The 23,164-nt window shown below is 41.5% G+C and overlaps 1 protein-coding gene across 3 annotated transcripts in view; it reads left to right on the top strand.

Annotated features, from left to right (window-relative positions):
• Positions 1-23,164, top strand: part of Fbxo11 (F-box protein 11) — an 80,742-nt gene that overhangs the window by 39,104 nt on the left and 18,474 nt on the right. For 2 of the 3 annotated variants that reach the window (XM_021150053.2, XM_021150055.1), the window contains exons 2-11: positions 15,694-15,818; positions 15,925-16,006; positions 16,863-17,007; positions 18,707-18,836; positions 19,847-19,930; positions 20,169-20,301; positions 21,963-22,069; positions 22,152-22,263; positions 22,347-22,453; positions 22,538-22,675. In XM_021150053.2, the coding sequence (XP_021005712.1) occupies positions 15,694-15,818; positions 15,925-16,006; positions 16,863-17,007; positions 18,707-18,836; positions 19,847-19,930; positions 20,169-20,301; positions 21,963-22,069; positions 22,152-22,263; positions 22,347-22,453; positions 22,538-22,675 (1,163 nt within the window). Of the gene's footprint in view, positions 1-14,947; positions 14,967-15,693; positions 15,819-15,924; positions 16,007-16,862; positions 17,008-18,706; positions 18,837-19,846; positions 19,931-20,168; positions 20,302-21,962; positions 22,070-22,151; positions 22,264-22,346; positions 22,454-22,537; positions 22,676-23,164 lie in introns of those variants that run through there. The other variant, XM_029471705.1, reaches the window with a different exon arrangement.

Raw genomic sequence — 23,164 nt, 5'->3', positions numbered from 1 at the left:
CGGCAGTCCTGGGCTCTATAAGAAAGCAAGCTGAGCAAGCCAGGGTAAGCAAACCAGTAAAGAACATCCCTCCATGGCCTCTGCATCAGCTCCTGCTCCCTGACCTGCTTGAGTTCCAGTCCTGACTTCCTTTGGTGATCAACAGCAATGTGGAAGTGTAAGCTGAATAAACCCTTTCTTCCCCAGCTTGCTTCTTGGTCATGATGTTTGTGCAAGAATAGAAACCCTAACTAAGACAGTTCCTATATTAGAAGCCACTTATAAATCATTTTTAGGACATCCTACTAAATTGATGCCTTCATTATCGGAATATATAGAGTGCACTGAAGGTTTCTATAACTGAGTTGTTTCAGACCCACTAAATGAGCTACTTAACTAAAAATTAAAATATATTTTTATTTGCTGTGTTATCTGCCAACCCTAAATTAGAACATCTTCTATAAAACCAGTGACTGATTATTTCAGGACATTCCCCCCCATCCCACCCCCAAAAAGGAGGCTTAAATAGTTTTTTGTTTGTTGGTTGGTTGGTTGGTTTTTTGGTTTCTTAGAGACAGGGTTTCTCTATATTTTTTTTTTGGTTTTTCAAGACAGGGTTTCTCTGTGTAGCCCTGGCTGTCCTGGAACTCACTCTGTAGACCAGGCTCGCCTTGAACTCAGAAATTCTCCTGCCTCTGCCTCCCAGGTGCTGGGATTAAAGGCATGCACCACCACTGCCCGTAGAATTCTTATTTAATAATTAGGTTATTGAGGAAAGTTTTTATTTTGTTTTGTTTTTATGATGAGGCTTTCCCTGTGTTGTAGCCCAGGCTAGCCTTGAAACCTTGGTTGTCTTCTGCCTCAGCCTCTGACTAGGGATGTTCTTGGGGTTACAGGCGTGCCTCTGCTTGCCTGGCCATTGCTCTATAGTTTGACAGTTTAGATTTTATTTCCTACATTGACACAGACTCTAATGCAGGAAAACATCTTCTATTCGAAACTAACGTTAGTGTTAAGTCTTCTGAACAAGGTTGTCCTCGCCGCATGCCTGGGGCTGTGGTGGTCACTGTGAAGGGAGGATCCAAAGACAGAAGTAGACATTGTGCATGTTTCAAGGCTTGAATTTGAGTTGCTATTCTCTGCCCTGTGGGGAGGTTTGATTCTCACTCATCCTCTCAGCTCTCCACATCTCTCCACGTTGCCTAATTTCATTAATACCACCAGTCTGTGTTATTACTCCTGGTTTTCTGTCTTAAGCAGTGGAGCTTTTTCAAAATTCAAAGTACTTTCGGGTGTAAATTAAATCTGATCCAGCATTTAAACATAAAAAACCTTATCAAGTTAGTGTTCTTTCTGATTCTCCACAGCTGCAGTGTGTCAGCATGGCAGTCTGGTTTTCCTCCCTACAGTACGGCACAGGACAGTGCTCACCTGGGTCTGATCTGCCATCTCACACCCTCCATGTTCTCCCCTCCATAAAATGAAATGCTGCCTGAGATTGGCTCGGGCTTACCTGTTCGGCCATGGTAGTCAGTGTGTGAGATCAGTTGCAGCGGCTGATCAGAGGTTTTGTGGTCTGCAGGCCACTCAGTATGCAGCTGAGCTTGAGACCATAAGTCTCAGGCTTAAAAATGGGGTGGGGAGCCCCTCATTTTTCCAGTGGAGCAAAGTAACTGTGTGATTATGGTTTGCCATATCTTTTTTTTTTTTTGGTTTTTTGAGACAGGGTTTCTCTGTGTGGCCCTGGCTGTCCTGGCACTCACTTTGTAGACCAGGCTGGCCTCGAACTCAGAAATCCGCCTGCCTCTGCCTCCCAAGTGCTGGGATTAAAGGCGTGCGCCACCATGCCCGGCTTGTCATATCTTTTTATCTTTTTCTGAAGTGTTTGTGGTGCTGTGGTACCATGAAGGCCAGAGAACAACTTTCTGAAGCTGGCTCTCTCCTGCCACCTTTATTGGATTCCAGGGAGCAAGAGATCTCTAGGCTTGTGCTGTGTTTTATCCACTGACGTTGTCTTGCTGACCCCAAGGCTAAATTTTTGATTAATGTTGGTCGGATTCCAGGGTAAAATTTTTAATTAAGATAGGAATTAAAATCTTATATTCATAATTGACATTTACATTTGCTAGCCATCAGTGTAAAATAGTCAATTTTTTTTTTTGTTTTTGTTTTTGTTTTCGAGACAGGGTTTCTCTGTGTAGTCGTGGCTGTCCTGGAACTCACTTTGTAGCCTGAACTCAGAAATCCACCTGCCTCTGCCTCCCAAGTGCTGGGATTAAAGGCGTGCGCCACCACACCCGGCTGAAATAGTCAATTTTTAATATCCTGGTTATATGACTTCTGGCAAGAGCTAACCAATTGGAACAGTGGTAGAAGTTTTTAAATGTGTATGTGTATGTGTGTGTGGAGGGGGCTAGTGTGTGGGTTTGTGTGCATGTGTGCATAAAATCGGGATCAAACTGAGGAGATGTAAGTTTGCCAGCCTTGCCCAGCAAGTGCCTTTAGCACTAAGCCTATTGCCTACCCAGGGAATATTGTAAATATTGTAATTATTTGGAATTAAGTGCTCAGAAATCCGGTAACACCAAGAGACAGAAACAATATTGGCTTCTGTGCAACCTAACATAGTTTAAAGCCCTATATACTTTATTGTTGGGGGGGAGGGGGGCGACAACACAAAGTCTTCCATTAAGTGTCTGTTTACTTTAAAAATAGATATAGATGTTTTGTTTTGTCGATTTATTAAAAAAAGGGATTCTGTACTGTTGGTGGACAGATAGAAAAATTGACAGACAGCAAGAAAAAGAGAATCCCAGCACTCAAGAGTCAGGCAGACTGTCTCATGTGGCCCTCTCTTAAGATAACGGCCACATAAAAGTTAATATCTTATTATTCTGACTTATAGTCTTCCATTTTACTATGATGGGTCCCACCTTCAGTTTCAATTAATTGTATTCATTTATAGTAACCCAAAAGAAGTATTTTAAGTGACATTTTGGCGCCATCTGCTGTTCTGTAATGTGATGTTCCATTTACATTCATAAAACTTGTAAGAAGGAGATTAAAATACGTTTATTTCATATTTTTGCCCATATAAGCACAAAATTGAATTTCTCTGCCTTGATCTCTGCATCTGGCAGAGACTATAGACTTGCATACAAATACTTTTGTACTCCTGCTTTTGCTGGCTTTGAATATTCGCCCAGTGCCTGTAAGTTTCTAAAGACTTCGCTTTTGGAGTCTCCATGAAAACGGCTCCTGAGGGAAAGACCCACTCGTCTCACACCTCCAGTCATGTTTTATGCCTATTCTTGACTTTGAACACCTATTTTTTCATCTTACATAGGTTTGTTTCTTACCTATATAGTTTCACTGCTGTCCATTCAAATGAACACTCACCCCATAACTCTAAACTGCATGTGTTTCTTAACACCTATCCCTCAGCCCCAAAACAGGGTTGTTGTTTTGTTGTTGTTTGTTTAATTTTTAAAATTGATTTAATTATGATTATTTTTATGTGTGTGTTGTGTAAATGTATGTATGTGCACCATGTGCTTGGTTAATGCCCAAAGAGAACAGAGAAGTGCACTGGGACTTGCGTTACAGATGGTTGTCAACCACCTTGTAGCTTCTGAGAATTGAACCCGCGTAGTCTGGGGGGCCAACGAGTGTTCTTAACTTAGCTGAGTCATCTCTCCAGAGCTTGCTTTGTTTTAAAGTAAATTATTTACTTACTTTATGTTTATGCCTACACTGTCGCTGTCTTCAGACCCACAAAGAGGGCATCAGATCCCATTGCAGATGGTTGTGAGCCACCACGTGGTTGCTGGGAATTGAACTCAGGACCTCTCAAGAGCAGTCATTGCTCTTAACCACTGAGCCATCTCTCCAGCCGCTCTCCAGAGCTTTGAAACAGGGTTTTCATTTACCTCAGGCTACGGCTCAACTCCAACTCTGTAGCTTATACTAGCTTTAACTTCTAATCACCCTTGCATCTCTTTGTGATATACACATGTACATATACATATGCCTATGTATAGCTTCTTTTTATATAAATCATTTCCACTACAAATACAGCATTGAATTTTATAGTCATAGTCTTTAAGGTTTTTTTTTTTTTTNCTGGAACTCACTTTGTAGACCAGGCTGGCCTCGAACTCAGAAATCCGCCTGCCTCTGCCTCCCAAGTGCTGGGATTAAAGGTGTGCACCACCACCGCCCGGCACATGGTAGGTTTTGAGTAAAGCAGATGAATCTGGCCACTCAGAGCTTTTCCAGTCAAGTCTGTGTTACTGTTAGATACTGTCTTCTGAGTTCTACCTTGCTGAGTAACTTAATTTTAATTTCCTTAAACCTTTTTGGGTGATAGCTGTAGACACTTTCTTTAGCATAATGATGACATTATGTTTCTTGCTTTTCACTGAAACACTGACCTGGATTAAGTTCTGCATTTGCAGTATCAAGGTTAAGGATGTCCATATTGGTGACGTGTGCAAACTGTACAGGTTGTTCAGTGATTTGGGTGCGCATTGAGCGTATTAGTTGAAAATATACCAGTGTTCACCATAAGAATGTGAATGTGTGTAACAACTCTGTAATGACAGAAGCTCAGAATCCTTCTTAGAAGGGGGAACAAAATACCCGTGGAAGGAGTAAAGTTCAGAGCAAAGACTGAAAGAACGGCCATCCAGACTGCCCCACTTGGGGATCCATCCCATAAACAACCACCAAACCCAGACAATATGGCAGATGCCAACAAGAGCCTGCGGACAGGAGCCTGAGATAGCTGTCTCCTGAGGACCTTTGTCAGTGCCTGGCAAATACAGAAGTGGATGCTCACAATCATCCATTGGATGGAACACAGGGTCCCCTCAATGAAGGAGCTAGAGAAAGGACCCAGGGAGCTGAAGGGGTCTGAAGCCCCATAGGAGGAACATCAATATGAACTAAATAGTACCTCCAGAGCTGTTTGGAACTAAACCACCAGTCAAAGAAAACATATGGTGGGGCTTGTGGCTCTAGCTGTATATGTAGTCGGTCATCAATGGGAGGAGAGGCCCTAGGTCCTGTGAAGGTACTATATAGGGGAATGCCAGGACTGGGAATGGGAGTGGGTGAGTTGGGGCGCAGGGGGAGGGGATAGGGGATTTCTGGAGGGAAAACTAGGAAGGGGGATAACTTGAAATGTAAATAAAGAAAATATCTAATAAAAATAATTAAAGAATAACTCTGTAATGCTTACTGTGTACCAGAAGTGTATTTCCTTCTCTAGTACAAAGTTTTCCTCTGCTCTGGGCCTCTCAAGAGATTCTTCTTAGTTATTTCGATGGACTGTTTGTTGTTGACTTTATTTTAATGCGTATGGGTGTTTTGCCTGCATGTCTATCTTTGCACTACTGGCTTGCCTGGTAACATCAGAGGCCAGTACAAGATCCTCTGGGACCAGAGTTATGTCATTTATGAGCCACTATGTGGGTGCTGGAAGTCAAACCCAGGTCCTGGAAGAACAGCCTGTGTGTTTGACCTATGAGCCCTTTTCAGGTCCAGTGGATTGTTCTTAGATACTGTGTGCTGCTTTTATCCTTCTATTACTCTTAGGAAAAATTGTCTGAGTCTTCTTCAAAGATAGAGTGGCTACTCTTTTTCTTGGGGCTTCTTTCTTCCTTCCTTCTTTAAGCCGACTGCATTAGTTGATCGATTCCATCTTCATCTTACTTCTGTATTTATTAGTTAGTTTGGCTGAGTCTGTACGTCTATACGTCTGCAGTGTTTTTTATTCTACCTTCCTTGTGTTTGATAGTTCAGTGGAGAGCCTTACTTCCTCTGTGACCAGTAGTGAGAGCCGTTGTTTTGACATCCACAGTGACAGTTGTTCTATGTTGTATTTGTACTTTTATAGTTTTTTTTTTTTTTTTTAAATCACACTAACTGGCTCCATTGCTGACCTTTTTACAGCTTTAATAAGTGCCTTACATTATTGGCCATTTCACAGCCTTACAAGGAGACTACCTGTAGCTACAGGATACAGTGTTTGTTTTACCCGCAGTCAGTCAGCCCTTGTCATTTATGAATTTAATTCTGTAATTTTTGCTCTTTGAGACCTATCATGAAATTTTTGCCCCATAGGATTTTCTAGATATTAGATGGGGTAATATTAAAGTTTTTTTTTTTTTTTTTTGGTTTTTCGAGACAGGGTTTCTCTGTGTAGCCCTGGCTGTCCTGGCACTCACTTTGTAGACCAGGCTGGCCTCGAACTCAGAAATCCGCCTGCCTCTGCCTCCCGAGTGCTGGGATTAAAGGCGTGCGCCACCGTGCCCGGCTTAAAGAATTTTTTTTACCTGGGATTTGTAATAAATTTTGTATTTATTTTCTTAGTTTTCAGTGTCCCACCTCAGTTATGTAAATAGCTAGTATTGAGATGTTGTTTTTACCAGGCACTATTATCAGCTAGATAATAATTACTAAGATATCTAACCATGACATATTTCAAACATTTTTTAAAGTTTTATTTGTGTACAGATTTCTGCTTGCATGTATGCCTTCATACTAGAAGAAGGCACTGAATCTCATTATAGATGGTTATGAGCCACCATGTGGGTGCTGGGAATTGAAGTCAGGACCTCTGGAAGAGTAGCCAGCACTCTTAACTTCTGAGCCATCTCTCCAGCCCTGACACATTTCCATTTTAAAAATGGTGTGTGTGTGTATGTGTGTAAGAGGTCAGGACATCTTTCCATAGTTGTTCTACCATGGGCTCTGGGCATTAAAAGTTCAGATTGTCATCCTGTAAGCACTGTCACCTACTGAGCCAACTTGTGGCCTGCTTAGTTATTTCCATTTTGTAGACAAAGGGAAAAATGGAGTTCAAGTTTAAGAATGAGAAACTGAGCCGAGCATGGTGGCGCATGCCTTTAATCCCAGCACTCGGGAGGCAGAGGTAGGCAGATTTCTGAGTTCTAGGCCAGCCTGGTCTACAGAGTGAGTTCTAGGACAACCAGAGCTGTATGGAGAAACCCTGTCTCGAAAAACCAACAACAACAACAAAAACCACACACACATACACACACACACACACAACAAAATAAAGGATTGAGAAACTGAGGTCAGGAGATGCCTCAGTTAGTTGGTAAAATACTTTACTGTGTAAGCATGAAGACCTAATTCAGATCTTCAGTAACCATAGAATACAGGCCCAGCAGCATGGGTCTGTAATTCCAGTATTGGAGAGGCAGAGACAGAGACCCCAGGAGCTTACTGGCCAGCGAGTGAGCTCCAAAGTCAGAGAGACACTGTCAAAATACTTTAAACAATTTGAAAAAGAGTATAAAGGCCATTACCGTATATCTTCCATATGGGTGCACACACACAAACACACAAATTTCTGAACAGAGCAGGACTAATACCAGATTCTAAACAAAGGCCAGTCTTTCTAGAACTTGTATCTTTCCATTGTACTGAAGAGTCTCCAGTTAATACTGATTTTCTTTTGTGCCCCATTGCATTGTAGTTTTTCTACAAGCCTCTAAAATACTACTGGCAGTAAGTGTAGTTCATAATACTTCATACAGTTTGTATTTAGATAGTGCTTTAGTTAGCAATTTAACGAATAAAACCGTAGCTGGTCATTAACTGCTTATCCTTCTGCCGTAGCCATTGAAGATTTGTACAGTCATGACTGCCTTGTTAGGTGATACTGGTATTTTGGGGTTTTGGTTTTGGTTTGGTTTGGTTTGGCTCTTTAGAAACATTACTAGAATTGTACTGTGGTTATAGTTAACTATAGACAACTATGCAGAGCTGGTACCATCTAAGACAACTACTTATCGGAAGAAAGAGAGCAGACGGGACGCAGAGGCATTGGCAGTTACCTTTTCTCATGTATGTAGTTTAGGTGATGCTCCTGCGTGTATTTCTGTACATCAGTTGTGTGTCTGGTCCTGAGGAGGCCAGAGGGAGGAATTGGGGTTAGATGCGTGTGAGTTGCTGTGTGGGTGCTGGGAATTGGATTTGGGTTCGCTGCATGAACAAGTACTCTTAACTGCTGAGCCGTCTCCAGCCTCAGTTGAATACTCAATGGTTGTAAGAATAAAATGGGAGCCAGCGGATGGCTCAGCAGTCATTGCTGCTTGTGCAGAGGATCTGAGTTCTGTTCCTCACATCCACGTCCCCCACCCCCACCCCCGTAACCACCTGCACCTCCAGCCTTAGGGCATCCACCACCTTTTCTGACCCACGCCAAACACACACCCTTACCTATGCTGAATAATCATTCATATATATATATATATATATATATATATATACACACACACACACACTCACACACACTACATCACTGCAGGGCACTATGTAGCACTGTACTTACTGAATGGTGAGGTTTTGAAATTTTGTAACATAAATATAACCAGAATGGTCTGACTGCACATTGTATGGCAGGGCAAGCCTGCTTTTCAAAAGCAGATGTACAATACTTACCTTTGGATTCTCTATCTTAAATGCCTCTGCTTTAGGTTAAAAAAATAAAGTTTAAAATAAATGTCTTTATTTCAGTTTATTTGGCTGTGTTAGAAACAGTTGTCAAGTGCAGGTTCTTTGCACTGTGGCTCTTGGAGCTGTGTCTAAACACACGGTTGTTACCGGCACAGATATGACTATTTCCAGTCTGATTTATGTCTCAGGTAAGGAATTTGGAATATAGATAGATGGTCTTTATGTGTGTGGAGGGGATAACTACTGTAAATTTCCATAAACTATATTCTGTAAACCCTTGATATGGCAAGAGAGAGGAGAGGGAGAGGGGGAGAGAGAGAGATACACACACACACACACACTCAAAGATATTTTAGCCTTATGCTAAATAGATACCAGATTATTGTTACTTGTGTCCTAGTACATTTTCATTGCTACTTAATTATAAAGTCTTTTAATATTTACTTTTAAATTTAGAAACCTGTTTCTTTTCTTTAGGCCCTCCTTATCCCAGTGGTCCCAATTTATTATGAAAATTGTAGTGTGTGTGTGTGTGTGTGTGTGTGTGTGTGTGTGTGTGTAGGTTACATAGCAAAGCCCTAATTGGCTTAGTCAGTTAGTATTTGGAAGCTACCATGGACCATTGTCTTTATTTATATAATAAATCATATTTTTATTGCATCTTGAATGCCAGATCTGTCTTGGGAAATACTTCTATAATTTCAGGGGGAACAAAAAACAATGTTAAAAAATTAAGAATTTGAAGGTAGGAAAAGTTAGATCAGCTCTTTTTTTTTTTTTTTTTCTTTTCTTTTTTTTTGGTTCTTCAAGACAGGGTTTCTCTGTGTAGCCCTGGCTGGCCTCGAACTCAGAAATCCGCCTGCCTCTGCCTCCCAAGTGCTGGGATTAAAGGTGTGTGCCACCACCGCCCGGCTAGGTCAGTTCCTTTTATTTCTTTTTAGTTTATATCATTTTATTTCTTCAGTAAACATCATAGTTCTCATTAGTTATGGAAATTAAGCAAGTCTTTCTAGAGAGGAATCAACATTTGCTGAGTCTTTAATAGGCACTGAGCTGAAACAGTGAAACAAAGCTCTTGCCTTCAGGGGTTATAATTCTGTTAAAGCGTGACACAGCAAAAGTAAAAACAGTTAAGGCAATTGTCTTAGTCACTGTTCTATTCTGTGAAGAAAGCCAAGACCAAGACAGCTCTCAGGGAAAAAAAAAAGTAATTATGGTGGCTGGCTATGGTTTCAGGCTTAACCCAGTGTAGTGGTGGAGAGCATGGTGGCAGCAAGTGTTGTGCTGGAGAAACACCTGAGAGCTACATCCTGATCTACAGAGAGAGTCACTGGGCGTGGCCTCTGCTTTTGAATCCTCAAAGCCCACCCCCAGTGACAGACTTCTTCCAACAAGGCCTCACCTCCTGATCCTAATTCTATCAGTTTCTCTTCCTGAGCACTCAAATACCTGTGAGCCTATGGTGGGCATCTTACTCCCACCAGCACAGCAGCAGCTCTGCCACAGTAAGAAAGATATGCTCCCTCGTTTGCTTCTTGTTAGTCTTCAATGCTTCCTGTGCTGACAGTGAGGGTGAACTCTGGGTCAATGGGTGGCTGTCTGCCTCATTAACAGGTAAGGTGCAGGAAGGGGAGGTTTGAATAACACATCTAATACTATATGTTGGAGTGTTAAGAAAATTACTGTAAGCACAGCTAATCTAAAACAGTCCAATGTGTGCACACGCTGCTAACATACTATAATGAAACAGCAGAATTGTAGCTAAACCCTAAGGAATAAAGAAGTAAGTCAGGGGTGCTAGAAATCAGAGAAACAAAATCAGTGAGTAGACAGTGCTGCATGGTTGCACAAGGGCTTTTTTGGCCCTGGTTATATGTGATATGAGTCTCAGGCTGGGCCTTAGCACACACAAGGGGACAAGAAGTGTGGCAATGAGGCTTGAAGAGATGGCTCAGTGGTTACATACTTGTTTCTCTTGGAGAGGACCTGGGTTCAATTCCAAGCTCACAGCCTTCTCTGCACAGCTCCAAAGCCCACTTCTGACCCCCATGTGTGTCTGCATATGGTGCACATACATTTATACAGGAAAAACATTCATACACATAGAGTTATTTTTAGAAAAGTGTGACATTGGGACTTTTTAAGAACAACTTAGATAAAAATTAAAACATCCCTAATTATACATAGTGACTAGAAAAAGAACCCATGAGTCAAATATTCATGAAAAACACTTCACTGATAGAAAGAAATCTCTACAGTAATAGGATGGGTGAGGCAGCCCGTGGGTAAAGGACTTGATGCACAAACCTGATTTGAGTTCAGTCCTGGGAACTCAGGGCAGAAGAGAGAACTCTGAAAAGTTGGCCTGCGAATCCATACACAATAAGAAACAAAATTAAATTAAAAATACTTTAAGAGATTAAAGAAGGAATAAAACATGACGAAGTGTTAACAGGTGAGTGTAAAAGCTAGGCCAGATCAACTTCCAAAATAAAGGGTGGTAACACATCCTCAACCACAGGAGGCACGGGGGGGGGGGGGGGCATCACTAGTTTGAGGCCAGCTTGGTCTATATCACTGTTCCAAGGATATTATATATATAATCAATCACACAGCCCTGTCTCAGAAGGGAGTGATGGTGCTGCTGCTTAAGATGACATTAGAATGCTTGTCTATATTTTTATGAAAAGAACTAAGAAACCTATTACATAATGATAAACTGAATAATTCACCAGGAATTAATAACCTTGATCTGTATCTATTTAAAATTTCACAGTATATAAAATAAAGGTTTGCTGGGCGGTGGTGGCGCACCCCTTTAATCCCAGCACTGGGGAGGCAGAGGCAGGTGCATCTCTGAGTTCAAGGCCTTACTGGGCTACAGAGTGAGTTCCAGGACAGCCAGGGCTACACAGAGAAGCCCTGCCTTGAAAAAAAAAACAAAATAAGTAAGTAAGTAAGTAAATAAATAAATAAATAAATAAATACATACAGGTTTATAGGCTAAATAAATGACCTAGAGACACAGTGGGAAAGTTTTAGTGTATTTCTTTCAGAAGCCAATAGATAACCACACTACCTCCATTCACAAGAAAAGACAGACTATTTCAACTACACTTTGAAAAGCTTGCTTTTTAGAGATTTTTAAATTGGACTCTGAAGTGTAGACGGAGGTATACCTCAGTTGGCAGATATACAGCCTGGTTTTATGTCAACTTGATATAAGCTAGAGTCATCGGAGAAGAAGAAGCCTCAGTTGAGGAAATGCCTCCATAAGATTGGGCTGTAGGATGTTTTCTTAATTACTGATTGATGAGGAAGGGCCCAGCCCATTGTGGGTGGTGCCATCCCTGGGCTGGTGGTCCTGGGTTCTATAAGAAAGCAAGCTGAGCAAACCAGGGGAAGCAAGCCAGTAAGCAGCACTCTCTATGGCCTCTGCATCAGCTCCTGCCTCCAGGTTCCTGTCCTGACTTACTTCAATGACAGACTATGATGTGGAAGTGCAAGCCAAGTAAACCCTTTCCTCTCCAACTTGCTGTTTGGTCATGGTGCTTCAATGTACAATAGAAACCCTAACTAAGACAGTGCATAGACTTCTTGCCTAATGCACGACGCCTTGTTGCAGAGACAAAAGACCTATCATGCTCATTCTAGACAGAAACATTTGTAAAAATTAACCATGTATTAAAGCACAAGTGGGATGACTCCACAAATAACCTGTTACATGGGCTGACTAGTTTCTAACTACAGTGCAAAACAGTTTTCAAGGGTTTACTTGAAAATGATATAAAAAGAAAGGTTTTTATGATGCATCCCAGAATAGCCTCAAACTCTTGGTCCTCCAGCTGTAGCATAGCTTCTTGCATGCTAGGGTTAATAAGCATGTGCCCGGACACCTTGCTAAGAACAGTGTTTAAGTGAAATAACAGCTAAACTTTCAGCTAATTATGCTGTTGTGCCTCAGGCTTCTATTCTTTCTTGAGGAAATATAAAGTCTTGTGGTTTTTCTTTTAGTTATACTGGGGATGATTGCTATTCAGTGGCTAAGTCTATTCATTAAGCAATTGCAAAGGCGTGATTCGGCAGTTTTATTCTTTTCCTCTGGAGTGTTTGTCTGTAGGGAGCTGCTTTCTGTCCACTGTTAGATGATGGTTCCGTTGAAGTCGGGAAGAACATTTTTTTCCTTATTTTATGAATTTGAGTACTTTGCCTGAATGTATGTCTGTCTGTATAACACATGCTTGCCTGGTACCTGGAGAGGTCAGAAGATGTTAGGTCACTTGGAGCTGGAGTTGTGAGCCATCATGTGGACGCTAGGAATTGACCCTGGTCCTCTGGAAGAGCAGGGTCTGAGCCATCTCTCCAGTGATCCCATCTTTTTGTTAGCCAATAAGACTGTAATGGTTGATATAAGCTTGGCCCAGGGAAAGGCACTATTAGGAGGTTGGAGTAGGTGTGTCACAGTGGCTGTGGGTCTTCAGACCCTAGTCCTAGCTGCCTGGAAGTTGTGTTCTCCTGTTTGCCTTTGGAACAAGATGTAGAACTCTCAGCTTCTCCTGCACCATTCCTGCCTGGGCACTGCCATTCTCCCACCTTGATGATAATGGACTGAACCACTGAACCTGTAAGCCAGTCCCAGTTAAATGTTGTCTCTATAAGACTTGCCTTGGTCATGGTATCTGTTCACAGCAGTAAAACCCTAACTAGGACAAAGAGCCTCTTCAAATCGACTCCCTAAACTATGGGAAGTGTGTGTGTGTCCCCTAAACAAGTTCCATATATAGATACGTGTGTAGGGTTTTTATCTGTTTGATTGATTGTTTTGTCCGTTTTGCAGTTTGAGCCTTATACATAATAGGCACTCTTACTAAGCTAGAATTCTCAGCCCTGATTTGTTTACTAACCTGTGTATTAGAAGTAGTTCTTCATCACACTATACAGAATTGCTTTATACTTTGTAACAGCCACACAATAGTTCCTTTGTGTAGCTGGTTGACCGTTATTTTGGTGGTGGTTCTGTAGTTGTAGAGCTACTGCAGTGAATGTCTTGGTATGCACTACTGATTTTCCACATGTGTGAGCATGGGTGCAGGGTCAGTTGTCAGAAATGGAACAGCTGAGTGACAACTTGCCACACAGCCTTCCAAAGAGCAATGAACTGTCTGTCTCTCTTTTTCTTTTTCCTCTCCCTTTGTTTCTTTGTTTTTGTGGTTTTTTTCCCCTCTGGTTTTTCGAGACAGGGTTTTTCTGGGTAGCCCTAGCTGTCCTGGAACTTGCTGTGTAGACCAGGGTGGCCTGCACTCACAGTGATCCGCTGACTCTGCCTCCCAAGTGTTGGGATCAAAGGCGTGCGCCACCACTACCTGGCATTTTTTTCTCCTATTTGTGATGGCACTAGTGTGTAAAGAATCCTTTGGATCTTGGATAATGTGGTAGATAAAAATGATCACACTGTAGTTTTTATTTGCATTTCCTTAGTTTGGAACTGTCTTTCCACTTCTTATGTACCAGTACAATTAGCCCATTGATCATATATTGATTTGTGGATACATTGCCCCTTTGTAATGTATTGCAGTCATTTTTTTTTCCCTAGCCATCTTTTTCTTTTGTCTGGTAGTGTTTATGTTTCCAGAATTTATACTATCAAGATTTTCAAGATTTTTTAAATCCAAGCTACAGAGGCCCGCAGCTCTTTAAGGGCTGAGTTGTCTTTTTATTCCCTAGTGTGTGAGTGTGTGTAACCTACAAACAGAAGTATCCCCTAAAGAGTCATGAGGTTAACACTGACACATCCTGCCTTCTACTCTAGGTTTCCAGATTTCACGGACCGGGGTGGAAGTGTTCTTTTTACAAGAGCCACCACAAGTTGCATTTAGCCTCACCCTAGCTCTTCAAACCCTGTAGCAGAGTGTGCTCTGACAGCTTTGCTTGATCTTCATAATTGATTCATGGTGTCAATCTTTGTTAGGAATTTCGTAGAAATTCTGTGCTGTCAGGTGGTACCGTTTCAGTTTGTCTATTAGAGCTTCTAACATGATTGGCATTAATTCTGTTTCTCTTCCTAACCTGTGGGCAGGTGACTCTGCGCCTTACTTGCCATCCTTGTCAGTGGACTCACACTGGATTCACTGGCTTATGGGTTAAACCTTCATTTGGGATATTATTTGATGCTCTAGCATGACTTTGCCTTTTTAAGCTGACTTCCACATTTTATTTATTTATTTAGAGCGTTTTCTTTCTGCCACAAGATATTCTAGGCTTATTTTGTACTTTCTTGCCCTACCGCCCTGAGATCTACCATTATCCCAACAAGTATGAAACTTTCCTTTTATAGAAAATTATTCAGACGCCGTGCTCCTTGTTTTGGGCAGCTTTGTGTGCTTAGCTGTGGAGAGAGCATCGCTGCCATGCGCAGATTTACATCTGCAGCTCTCCGTCTGCCTGGGAATCAGTGACTTCACACGTTCTACCTTCAATTCCAGGCTCCACAGCACAAGGTTTACTGCTGCTTTCTGGGTTTTTGCTTGTTTGATTTTGGTTTTTGTTTTTATATGTATATGTGTATATTTATAGCTGTTTTCTTGAGCAGAAATCAGGCTTCTATTATCCTGTGTGTTTACTTGGCCTCATATTTTTTGTTTTGTTTTTGTTTTTGTTTTTTTCCCCGAGACAGGGTTTCCCTGTGTAGCCCTGGCTGTCCTGGAACTCACTCTGTAGACCAGGCTGGCCTCCAACTCAGAAATCCACCTGCCTCTGCCTCCCGAGTGCTGGGATTAAAGGCGTGTCACCACTGCCCGGCCCTTGACCTTGATCTCATTTCACTCTGTGAGGTGTCTGCTATCACCTCACCTCGGTGAGGCTGTCTTCCTGCTCTGCCTGAGGCCACTCCCTTTCCCTCCCTGTTCGTGCTCTTAGTTTGTAGCTTTCCTTAGCTGGCGTCTAGGACACAGAAGGTGGCCCCTCCACTGGCTTTGCAGTGGCCCAGCTTGCCTGTCTGCTCACTTCACTCTGCTCTGTCCTGCTCTTCTTCGTATCGAGACATCTCTTCACCCCTCCCCCCCCTTTTTTTCTTAAAGTTTTTCCAAGTTCTATAAGATGTGGAATATCTACCAGATAATCATCCAGTTGGCTGGAATTCCATACAAAATTCTGTTCTTCCCTTCTCTTGCCAAATTTGAAATTTTAGTAAAAGGATGTATCCCATTTTTCTTTTCTGTTTTACAGATGATGTTCCTGCAGATATGGTTGCAGAAGAATCAGGTCCTGGTGCACAAAATAGTCCATACCAACTTCGCAGAAAAACTCTTTTGCCAAAAAGAACAGCGTGTCCTACAAAGAGCAGTATGGAGGTTAGTTCATTGTAATTGTTTTTGTAATGAAAAAATGGGTCACAGTTTTTGAGAATTATGTACAGTAGAAATACTTCATTGATAAGTTTTCTTCTTGGTTTTGAAGGGTGCCTCTACTTCAACTACAGAAAACTTTGGTCATCGAGCAAAGCGTGCAAGAGTGTCTGGGAAGTCACAAGATCTTTCAGGTATTTTGAATGGGAAGTGAAGTTTTAAAAGTTTATATTTGAGCCTAGGTGTAGTGACACATGATTTTAATCCTAGCATTTAGGAGTCAGAGGCAGGGGATCTCTGAATTCAAGACCATACTGGAGAGTTTAGAGAGTCCAGAGAGTTTCAGGACAGTTAGGGCCATAGAGAGAGTCTATCGATGACGGTGATGATGATGGTGGTGGTGGTGGTGGTGATGATATGGTAAGTGAAACTGAAAACTAAATATTATCTGAAGATATTGAGTAGTTACTGTTTTAAAATACTTAGAGCTCTAATCTTTCCCTCTTTAACTTATTTTAAAATTTATTTTTATTTTTAATTATGTGTGCTTCTGTGGCTAAATAAGCTGGAAGGAGGGCATTAGGTTTCCTGGAGCTGGATCTACAGGCTGTTGTGAGCTTCAGGTTATAGGTGCTGAGAACCAAAAGGGTCCTCTGCACGACCCGTACAAATTTAAATGATGAGCTGTCTTTCTAGCCCGTCTTATTTTTATATAAAAGCTTTTGGGTTTTGTTTTTTGTTTTTTAATAGCCACACTAAATGGTATAGCCATAACCACTTGGGAGGCTAACGGGCTGGAAAAGGAAGTTAGAGTGAGTTCAAGACCAGCCTAGGAAGCTTTTCAAGACTGCCTTAAACACCAAACAGACAAACAAACTAGATAACACATTGTGTGTGTGTGTGTGTGTGTGTGTGTGTGTGTGTGTGTGTGTAAGATAAAGGGAAAATATATCAGTAAAGGCACAAGCTGTTTGTTAGATAAAATAATTTCTTTAGTGAGGAAGTCATTCCTGTTAAATGACTCATATTCTGTCTGTTAATCTCTTTTAGCAGCACCTGCTGAACAGTATCTTCAGGAGAAGCTACCAGATGAAGTAGTTTTAAAAATATTTTCTTATTTGCTGGAACAAGACCTTTGTAGAGCTGCTTGCGTGTGTAAACGCTTCAGTGAGCTTGCTAATGATCCAATTTTGTGGTGAGTGATAGCTCCTGTTGCCTTGAAAGACAGTGTGTGACACCAAAGCTGCAGGGAAGGGAGGTGGAAGGGTGGGCTTCTCGTTACAACTGAGTCATTAAAAGAAAATGACAATGGTTATCATAAATGTGGAGAACTTGTTAATCCAAGAAGTACTATAAACAAGAAGTTATCCCTATCATTTACATTTCATAACAACCGAGCAATTTGTGAGGGAATCTTTTATTTATGGAGTCAAGTAGCATATTGAAGACAGAATCTTCTATAGCACACACAGGCTGGCCTCAAAGTGACTATGTAGCTGAGGCTGCCCTTAAACTACCGATCCTCCTGTTTTCAGCCAACACTCCCAACTCATTTTGTTTTTACATTTGTTTGTTTGTTTTTATGAAGCAGAGTTGGGGTTTAACAAAGATATTTCAGTATAGACTGTGTCTGTGTGAAGAAAGAGATGCTCAGAAGAAAGTAGGACATGCCAGGAGCATGGGTGTGGCCTTACCAAAGAAAAGTCAGGTGAAGTAAGATATACCCAAGTGCTAATACAGGCTTCTCCAAGGAGTGCTGCCTCATTTTTTAAAAGCAGAGTTAGTTGGGTGTGGTAGCACACACCTTTAATCCATCCCCAGCAGAGGCTTGCAGAGTTCAAGGCCAGCGTGGCCTACAAAGAGAGTTGCAGGCAAGACTAGGCTACATAGTGAGACTACACACCGTGTATGGCGGGACTGTGCTTTCTGGGCTGGAGAGACTCACTCTTAGGCTCACCCCTACAACCAGTTGTAGGGGTCCAGTATCTTTTCAAGTCTCTGCAGGCACAGCACATATGTGGTGCATACATATATGCAGGCAAAACACACATACATTTTTTTGATTTATTAATTTATTAATATGTAAGTACACTGTAGCTGACTTCAGACACTCCAGAAAAGGGCATCGCGTCATATCTCGTTACGGATGATTGTGAGCCACCATGTGGTTGCTGGGATTTGAACTCATGACCTTTGGAAGAGCAGTCAGTGCTCTTACCTGCTGAGCCATCTCACCAGCCCCATATTTTTTTAACTTTTAAATTTTGTTTGTTTGTTTAAAGCAGGGTTTTCCTGTGTGTAGCCCGGGCTGTCCTGAAACTTCACTCTGTAGACCTAGCTGGCCTTGCGTCTGGATCTGCCTGCCTCTGCCTTCCGAGTGCTGAGATTAAAGACATGCCACTACTGCTGCCCATCTTTTTAAAATTAGTAATTTAAAACAATATTTCTTCAGCTGGGAATAGTACCACACACCTTTACTCCCGGTGCTTGGGAGGCGCAGGCAGACAGGGGTGGATCTTTGTTATCTCAAAGCTAACTTGGTCTACAGAATGACTTCCAGGATAGCCAAGACTACATAGTGAGCGCCTGTCTGCAAGGGGAAAAAGGAAGGTATGTTGTCTGCCTACTGGAACATGTCTGTGGTCTCAGCTACTCAGAAGGGTGAGGCAGGAGGCTCTCTTGGGTCTAGGAGTTTAGAGCCAGCCTGGACGACAGAGACGACCCTACACCACAGCACCATCTCAGAAGCCAGTGCATTAATTACTTTCTATATTATGGTATTTAATTTGGCTATCCTTATTGAAATTTTGGTCATTCATCTAACTTATATTTAATATTTTATTAATCTAGAGGATATTTTATAAGGATATCTTTAATTCCCTTTTTCCCCTCAGGAAACGATTATATATGGAAGTATTTGAATATACCCGGCCGATGATGCATCCTGAACCTGGTAAATTCTACCAGATTAATCCAGAAGAATATGAACATCCAAATCCATGGAAAGAAAGTTTTCAACAGTTGGTATGAAATATAGAAAATACAGACTTATTTGTAGATGCATTTCTTTACAAGAATAAAGTCATCCAGAAAGAGATGGCTCAGTGGTTAAGAGCATGCGCTGTTCTTCTAAGGGACCTGAGTTTAGATCCCAGCACCCACACGGCAGCTCTAGACCAGGGCATCCAGTGTCCTCCCTCTTCTGTCCAGCTGCACTCACATGCACATCCCACACACAACTGTACATAATATAAAGCTTTTAATAAGTGTATCCAAGACTAGAGAGAGTATTAACTGCAGGCACAATGCCACACACCTGCAGTCCAGCACGCAGGACATAGGCAGGAAGGTCCCAAGCTGAAGACCAGCCTCGGTCACGTTGTCAAACTGTCTTAAAGGAAAGAAAGATGTCGGAAGCCTCAGTAACACAAGTGTTAGGATTCCAGTGGATCTGTTTAAATTTGTACATAAATTAGTAGGTGTTAGTAACTTAAAAGTTCCACGTATAGCTTCCTTCTTTTTTAAAAAACAAGGTCTCACTGTGTAGTTCTGGCTAGCCTACAGCTCAAAGTCCCACCTGTCTCTCCCTCCACTTGTGCTGGGATTGTAGACATACACCACTCCCTTCCTAGTTGAACTTTCTTCTAGTTCATCAGTTTGAGTTCTCAGCTGGGGTTGGTTTTGCTTCTCAAATGTCAGAGCATTTGACAGTCTGGAGATAATTTTCTGTTTGTCAACAGAAGAGGGCACTTCCCTTTAGTGTTAAGCACAGTATTAAGAGGCCACAGATACCACTGAACCCCTCCACTTCTTGGGGCAGCTCCCATGTCAAAGAATTATGTAGCCTAAACTAATAGTAGTGGTAGAATTGAAGTCTGCCCCTGTCTTACTGTATAGTAATGAATCGATTTCTTCCTTGTACTGTATGACTGGAAATTAGTCGGGATAGTTGTGAATTGTTTTATATTTAATAAATGTTATACTTTTGGACATTGATTTAAATACAATGTTTTGTCTTGTTTCTGACATCTTAGTATAAAGGTGCTCATGTAAAGCCAGGATTTGCGGAACATTTCTATAGTAATCCTGCAAGATACAAAGGAAGAGAAAACATGTTGGTATGTTTGGTTTTATTTTGTAATTGGCATATTGGGTTTTGTTGCACTGTTTTCAAATAGAACGTGTCTTTGACCTCTCCTTCCTTGTTTCCCTTGTCATTGCTATGTGACATTTGTTCTGTACTTCTGTGAACACGTCTAGCCTTGTCATCTGTATTTTTATGAAATTACATAGTAATTTTGTTCTGTGTCATAGTAACTCTTCCACACTTACATTTTTATTTTTATTTTTTTCTAGTATTATGATACTATTGAAGATGCCCTTGGAGGAGTACAAGAAGCACATTTTGATGGACTTATCTTTGTTCATTCTGGAATTTATACTGATGAATGGATATATATTGAATCTCCAATCACTATGATTGGTGCAGGTATTTTGAAACTCATTATTGTTAGAATTTTAGCACTTTTCATATTAGTTCCTTTACATATTGGGTCTTTTTTTAGTGTTAGTGTCTTAAAATCTGGTTGGAGTTGCTAATACCTTAATAGGAAAGCATAGCAGCAAAGATTCTTTGACTACTTCACGTAAGCGAAGTGAAAGCAGAAAAGGTTAGAGCTATAGGTGCATGTGGTTTTCATGTCACTGGTTTCTCCAGCTGCCTTCAGTTACTCATTTCAAGAGAAGGATAGGCATGTTATTTTTGTTTTGAAAACAAGCATGCTGGGCTCTTTGGTTTTGTTTTTTGTGTTGTTGGAGCTCAAACCTAGGACCTTGTATGTACTTACTGTACGAGCGTTCCACCATGGAAGGATCTCCCTACCACTGATGCTTATGTTTCCAGTGCTGTGATGTATTGCTTTTGCTTTTTAGATTTGTTTATTTTATTTCACGTGTTCCTGTATATTTGTATATATGTGCACCATGTGCTTGCCTAGTGCCTGCACAGGTCAGAAGAGGGAGTAAGATCCTCTGGAACTGGAGTTAGAAATGGTTGTGAGCCTCTATGTGAGTGCTGGGACCTGGCCCCAGGTCCTCTATAAGAGCTCTTCATCATCGAGCCAGCTCTTTATCTTTAGCCTCTATTGCTGTGGGGTTTTTTTTGTTTGTTTGTTTGGTTGGGGTTTTTTTTGGATTTTTTCAAGACAGGGTTTCTCTGTGTAGCCCTGGGTGTCCTGGAACTCACTCTGTAGACCAGGCTGGCCTCGAACTCAGAAATCCGCCTGCCTCTGCCTCCCAAGTGCTGGGATTAAAGGCGTGTGCCACAACACCCGGCAATTGCTGTGTTTTTAAAGAAAGAAATGATAACTTCTAAGTGCTTTTTTACAAAGTCAAGTCTCTAACACTAAATACAATGAGATATTTATTAAACATTGATAGTTATCTTAAGAGTTGACGCAGTCTTTGGTTTCTTTTTGAGAATACATTAAATCGACCACTTTAAAGGCAGCTAGCAGTGTTATCCACTGAAGAGCTCTGCATTACTGCTGCTTTGCTGCCCTTCCCACCTCTGTCATAAAGAGGAGAGGGCTTGAGAGTGCTCTGTTAGTCCGGCATGTCTAAGACTTGTTCAAGCCCAAGGCCCATCATTCCCTAAAAACAAGAGAAAAGTTTGCTGCTTTTAGTTTTAAACTCACAACTTTAAAAATGAATGTCATATTGAAAATTAATATAAAGATATCACTCCCCGTGGGCTGATGTCTTTTGTTGTTTTTTTGTTTTTTATGTATATGAGTGGTCTGTTTGCATGTACATCCATGTGCCAGCAGAGGGCATCAGATCCCATCACAGATGGCTGTGAGCCACTGTGTGGTTGCTTGGAATTGAACTCAGGTCCTCTGGAAGAGCAGGAAGCACTCTTATGTCCTGAGCTGCCTCCAGCCCAGTATTCACTACTGCTTTAAACATGGCGATGTGGGCCTGTCACCCCAGCACTGGGGGAGAGGAATTGGGAGGATCCCAAGTTTGATGCCATCCTGAGCCCTGCCTTTTGCAGGGTAGGGAGGAGGGTGGGATGGTGGAAATTTTCTCTTTACAAATTCCTCACTGACTGAATAGATGAAGGTGATTTGTTTAAACCTTCTTCCACAGCACCCGGGAAGGTTGCAGACAAGGTCATCATTGAGAACACTAGAGACTCGACCTTCGTGTTCATGGAAGGCTCTGAAGACGCGTATGTTGGATACATGACGATAAGAGTGAGAACATTTTCATTTTGAAATACTTTTTGAATTGGGTAATTTAGTAGTTGTTATTTCAAATAAAATTTCTACTTTTCAGTTCAACCCTGATGACAAATCTGCTCAGCATCACAACGCACACCACTGCTTAGAGATCACAGTCAACTGCAGCCCTATTATTGACCACTGTATAATCCGCAGCACATGCACAGGTCGGTGCTTCCTCTGTGTCTGTGTAGCGTGGACCCACGGCATTATTCCTTAGTAAGCTCTGTAATGAATATTTCTCTTACAGTTGGTTCTGCAGTGTGTGTCAGTGGCCAGGGGGCGTGTCCCACTATCAAGCATTGTAACATCAGTGACTGTGAAAACGTCGGACTTTATATAACAGATCATGCACAGGTACTTAATTTGGACTTTTGTTTTAACTATTTTTTTCATTAATATATTTGAAACTGCAATAATGTTTATTTCTCATTTTTGTAGGGAATATATGAAGATAATGAAATTTCTAATAATGCGTTAGCTGGGATTTGGGTTAAAAATCATGGAAATCCAATTATTAGACGGAATCACATTCATCATGGACGTGATGTTGGTGTGTTCACATTTGATCATGGCATGGTAAGATTTATTCTGATAAAACCTTACTCTGCCAATTAACATTTCGTACTTCAGTGTTATTTTGTATCAGATTATCTGAATTGAAGAGTTACTACTATATTTTTAAGTCATACAATATTCATTCTATGAATTCACATGCCCAAAGCATCATATCCAGTATAATCATCGAGTTGATAATGATCTTTGAAGCCTCACCCAATCGTTCTCATGGCTGAATGTCAGTAGAAATATCATGGAGTCCAGTGGGGAAAGAGTCTGTGTCTGTGTGTCTATTTCTAGTTCCATATCTGATACAATAAGAATTTCTAAAAAGGCCGTGTTATGGTGGCGCACGCCTTTAATCCCAGCACTCGGGAGGCAGAGGCAGGTGGATTTCTGAGTTCGAGGCCAGGCTGGTCTACAGAGTGAGTTCCAGGACAGCCAGGGCTACACAGAGAACCCCTCCCCCCCCAAAAAAGAATTTCCAAACATGAGCCCCCACTCCCCCCC

Source organism: Mus caroli, chromosome 17 (genome assembly GCF_900094665.2).
Source record: "Mus caroli chromosome 17, CAROLI_EIJ_v1.1, whole genome shotgun sequence".
NCBI lineage: Eukaryota > Metazoa > Chordata > Mammalia > Rodentia > Muridae > Mus > Mus caroli.
The sequence above is the reverse complement of the archived record's forward strand: the minus strand, read 5'-3'. Positions and strand labels throughout refer to the sequence as shown.